The sequence below is a fragment of the Lathyrus oleraceus genome, chromosome 5 (genome assembly GCF_024323335.1).
Source record: "Lathyrus oleraceus cultivar Zhongwan6 chromosome 5, CAAS_Psat_ZW6_1.0, whole genome shotgun sequence".
Taxonomy (NCBI): domain Eukaryota; kingdom Viridiplantae; phylum Streptophyta; class Magnoliopsida; order Fabales; family Fabaceae; genus Lathyrus; species Lathyrus oleraceus.
This window is the reverse complement of record NC_066583.1, coordinates 251,726,975-251,731,326: the sequence shown is the minus strand read 5'-3', so window position 1 is coordinate 251,731,326 and position 4,352 is coordinate 251,726,975. Positions and strand designations below refer to the sequence as shown.

Sequence of the window (4,352 nt, the reverse complement as noted above, 5' to 3'; positions counted from 1 at the left end):
GAGTAATGAACATGGGTTTGCTTAGCGAATTTGGTTCACTTAGCGAACTAGCACGACTATTGAAACTGAATTCTGAGAGAATATTATCACTTCTTTTGATTGTTCAACAAATACATATCTATTTTAACCTAGATTAAAACAAATCCAAGGCTTGAAAAAAATTCTTAAATCTGCCCTAGATAAAAAAAATCCAAAGTTGTGAACAAGGGAAATCCCAAGTTATGAACAAACCCCAAATGATGAAAAAAAGAATCACATATTTTGACAAATTGAAATTATAATAATATAGCAAGATATATGCAGTTGGAAGAAGATTTATGCATATTAACATAACATACCTGAGTGCAGCGAGTTGAGAGAAAGTAAAATTTTCAATGCAATGAGTAAGGAAGTGAATTTGTGACAGATGAGAAAAGTTAGGGTTTTGAGAAAGAAAGATATCAATGCACAATGAATTATGAGTGCAGAAAACGAAGTAAAGAGGTTGGTAGCTGAGTGGTTGGGGTGCAATTAATGGGCATAAATGCATGTTTCACTGTAATTGACCCGCTTAGCGAACTTGCGTACAAAATTTTCGGTGAGTAAGATAAAGTTTACTTAACAAACTAAGGAAAATCCAGTTTTCTGCAGAATTGATCCCTACTGCAATTATGCCGTTTAGCTTCCCACAATTGATACAAAAAAATAAAAATCTTAAAGAAAACTTACAAAGTTGGGTTGCCTCCCAATAAATGCTTGTTTAACTTTTTTAACTCGACGTCTGTCTTTGTTTTTCATGGTTCGTGCAAGGGAATAATTTTGGTGAGCCTGTCAATGTCACCACCTAAATAAACTTTCACACTTTGGCCATTAAATGTCCATGTTGCTTGAGATATAGGATTCTCCAACTCAAGTGCCCCAAAGGGTTTTACCTATTTGATTCTAAATGGTCCGGACCACTTTGACTTCAACTTTCTCGAAAACAACCTCAATCGAGAATTAAATAGAAAAACCATTTGTCCAGCCTTGAATTCCTTGGGAAGGATCTTGTTGTCATGATACCTTTTAATTGTTTCTTCGTAAAGTCTTGAGGACTCATATGCTTGCAACCTCAATTCATCAAGTTCATTCAACTTCACCTTTGTTTTCACCCCGACTTGGTTTTTATCAAAATTCAGAAGTTTTAATGCCTACAAAAAGCCTTGTGTTCTAATTCCACAGGTAGGTGGAAAGCATTTTCGTACACCGTTTGAAAAGGCGTGGAGCCTATTGGTGACTTGTATGTTGTAAGGTAGGACCAAAGTGCTTTATCCAGTTTTAATGACAAATCTTTTCTTGATGTTGACACTATTTTTTCCAAGATCCTCTTAACTTCACGATTGGAAACTTCTGACTTCCTGTTGGTTTGAGGATGATACAGTGTCACAACCCTGTGCTTGACACCATAGTGCTCAAGGGCTCTTGCTAGCTGAGCATTATAGAAATGTGACCCACCATCATTGATTAAAACTCTTGGTGTTCCAAAACGCGTGAAAATGTTTTTCTTCAAGATTTTTATCACTGTTTTGCTACCCGTTTTTTGCGATGCTATTTCTTCCACCCATTTTAACACGTAATCTACCGCCACCAAGATGTACTCATTTGAATATAATGAAGGAAATGGTCCAACGAAATCAATACCCCAACGAAAAAAATCTTTACTTCTAACATGTTTTGTAAAGGCATTTCGTTTTTCTTGGATATTCCTCCAGCCCTTTGGCAATTGTCGCAACTCTTAACATGGTCATATCTGTCTTTGAATAATTAGGGGCAATAGAATCCTGCTTGTAAGACTTTTGCAGTTGTTCTTTCCCCGTTGTGATGACCGCCATAAGGGGAATTATGGTAATTCCATATGATATTCCTGGCTTATTCCTTAGTCACACACCTTCTCAACAAATCACCAACTCCTATTTTAAACAAGTACGGGTCATCCCAAACATAATAAGTAGCATCACGTAGGAACTTTTTATTTTGTTGCCAGTTGAAATCCTCAGGAATCATACCAGTTACCTTATAGTTTGCGAGATCTACAAACCATGGTATTTCTTGAATCATAATCAACTTCTCGTCTATAAATTCTTTAAGGACTCCTCGTTCTTGCTTGGTGACTTTAAGATTTATCAGCCTTGATAGATGATCTGCTACTAAGTTTTCCGTTCCTTTCTTGTCTCGTATTTCTAGGTCGAATTCTTGTAGCAGAAGCATCCATCTAATTATTCTAGGCTTGGAATCCGCTTTGGTGATCAAATATTTGATCGCTGCATGGTCAGTATAACAAACAATCTTTAAACCTATGAGGTAAGACCAATTTTTTTCCAATGCATACACTATGGCAAGCAATTCCTTTTCCGTAGTTGCATAATTAACTTGTGCATCATTCAAAACATTGTTTGCATAGTGTATAATATGAAAAAATTTGTATTTATCTAGCCTAGAACAACACCAACCGCATAATCACTAGCATCACACATGAGTTCAAAGTCAAGTGTCCAATTTGGTGCAGTGATTATGGGTGCAATGATCAGTTTTTCTTTCAAATTTTTCAAAAGCAAGTAAGCAATCATTATCAAAAGTAAATAATCTATCTTTGTTGAGTAGATTTCTCAATGGCCTTGCAATTTCGGAGAAGTGTTTGATGAATCTCCGATAAAATCCAACATGGCCAAGAAAGCTCCAAAGTCCTTTGACAATTGTTGGTGGGGGAAGCTTCTCGATCACATCCACTTTGGCTTTTTTCACTTCAATTACTCTAGCTGAGATCTTATGCCCAAGTATGCTGCCTTATGTAACCATAAAATTACACTTCTCCCAATTCAGAACCATATTTGTTTCCACATACTACTTCAGTACGGTGTCCAAGTTGCTCAAATATAATTTAAATGATTCCCCGAACACGGAGAAATCACCCATGAATACCTCAATGCATTTTTTAATCAAGTAAAAAAAAGGCTTGCATACAACATTAAAATGTTGATGGTGCATTACATAACGTATGCAAAGACGCCAAAAGGACAAATGAAGGCCATTTTCTTATGATCTTCAAGATTAACGGTAATTTGAGTGTGTCCTGAATATCCATCCAAGAAACAATAGAATTGTTGCCCTGACAATCTCTCCAACATTTGGTCAATGAATGATAGCGGGAAATGATCTTTCCTTATTGCTTGATTAAGCCTTCAATAATGGGTGCGCGTCATCCATCCAGCCACAGTTCTTGTTAGAATTATCTCATTCTTGTCATTCATTATTACAATCATTCCTCCTTTCTTTGGAACTACTTGGACGAGACTCACCCAAGCCCTATTCGAGATGGGATATATCATGCCAGTTTCCAATAACTTTACAACCTACTTTCGTACCACTTCTTTCATTGTTGGGTTCAAACACCATTGAGGTTGAGCGACTCTTTTGAATTTTTCTTCCATCACGATCTTGTGCATGTAGTACGATGGATTGATACCTTTCAAATCTGATAGAACCTAACCTATTGCCTTTTAATTTTCCTTGAGAACCTTAATGAGCTTCTTTTCTTCGTGGTTGGACAAGGAGTTACTGGTGATAATAGGTTTGTTACCCCCATTTTTCAAGAAAAAACATACTTCAAGTGTGTCGATAACATTTTCACTTCAAGTTTGTTGTTCTCGTGCTTTGATTCCTCTTTTAACTCCTCAATTTTTGCTTCTTTCAAAGGAATTTCTCTTGTTGCGTCGAGTTCTTTCAAGCAATTCTTAATTTCTTTTTCTTCCTCAAGGTTGAGGACATTGAGTTCATCAGTGAGGGCTCGTTCTAACGGAGCTGATATGTGTGCTTGATTTTGTACATCCATAATGACTTCATCAGTAGCATCAACCTTGGAATATGCTCCCTTGTCCTTAGAATGCTTCATGGCCTCAAAGAGATTGAAACTAACCTTCTCTTCTTGAACACGAACTTGTGAAACCGCTTAAATTCATTTAGAGAATCACGACTCGCTAAATGAAGTTCTTCACTAACTCTCGCTTCAAGCTTACTTTGTGATTTTTGGTTCTATTTCTTTTCGCTACCTCTCGCTACTTCTCGCTTAGCGAAGTGTTTGCTTTGCTACTTCTCGCTAACTTTTGCTTCAAGCGAACTTTGTGAATTTTGGTTTTGTTTCTTTTTGCTACCTCTTGCTACTTCTCGCTTAGCAAAGTATTGTGTGTTTGCCTCACTGCTTCTCGCTACCTTTCGCTTAGCAAAGTGCGCAAAGCATTTTCTTCTTTTGTGATGAATCTGGTGTGATCTTGGAAGTTCCTGTAATATTTCAACAACATACTCATGGGTACCACATTTTAATAAAAAAACCTTGGAAA

The 4,352-nt window shown here is 36.8% G+C and overlaps 1 protein-coding gene across 1 annotated transcript; it reads right to left on the bottom strand.

Annotated features, from left to right (window-relative positions):
* Window positions 1–1,162: 1,162 nt before the first annotated feature.
* Window positions 1,163–3,907, bottom strand: LOC127080035 (uncharacterized). The gene is made up of 3 exons (XM_051020371.1): window positions 3,621–3,907; window positions 1,907–2,452; window positions 1,163–1,682 (listed from the first exon to the last, which is right to left on the bottom strand). The coding sequence occupies exons 1-3, from the start codon at window positions 3,905–3,907 to the stop codon at window positions 1,163–1,165; spliced, it is 1,353 nt and encodes a 450-aa protein (XP_050876328.1).
* Window positions 3,908–4,352: the final 445 nt, after the last annotated feature.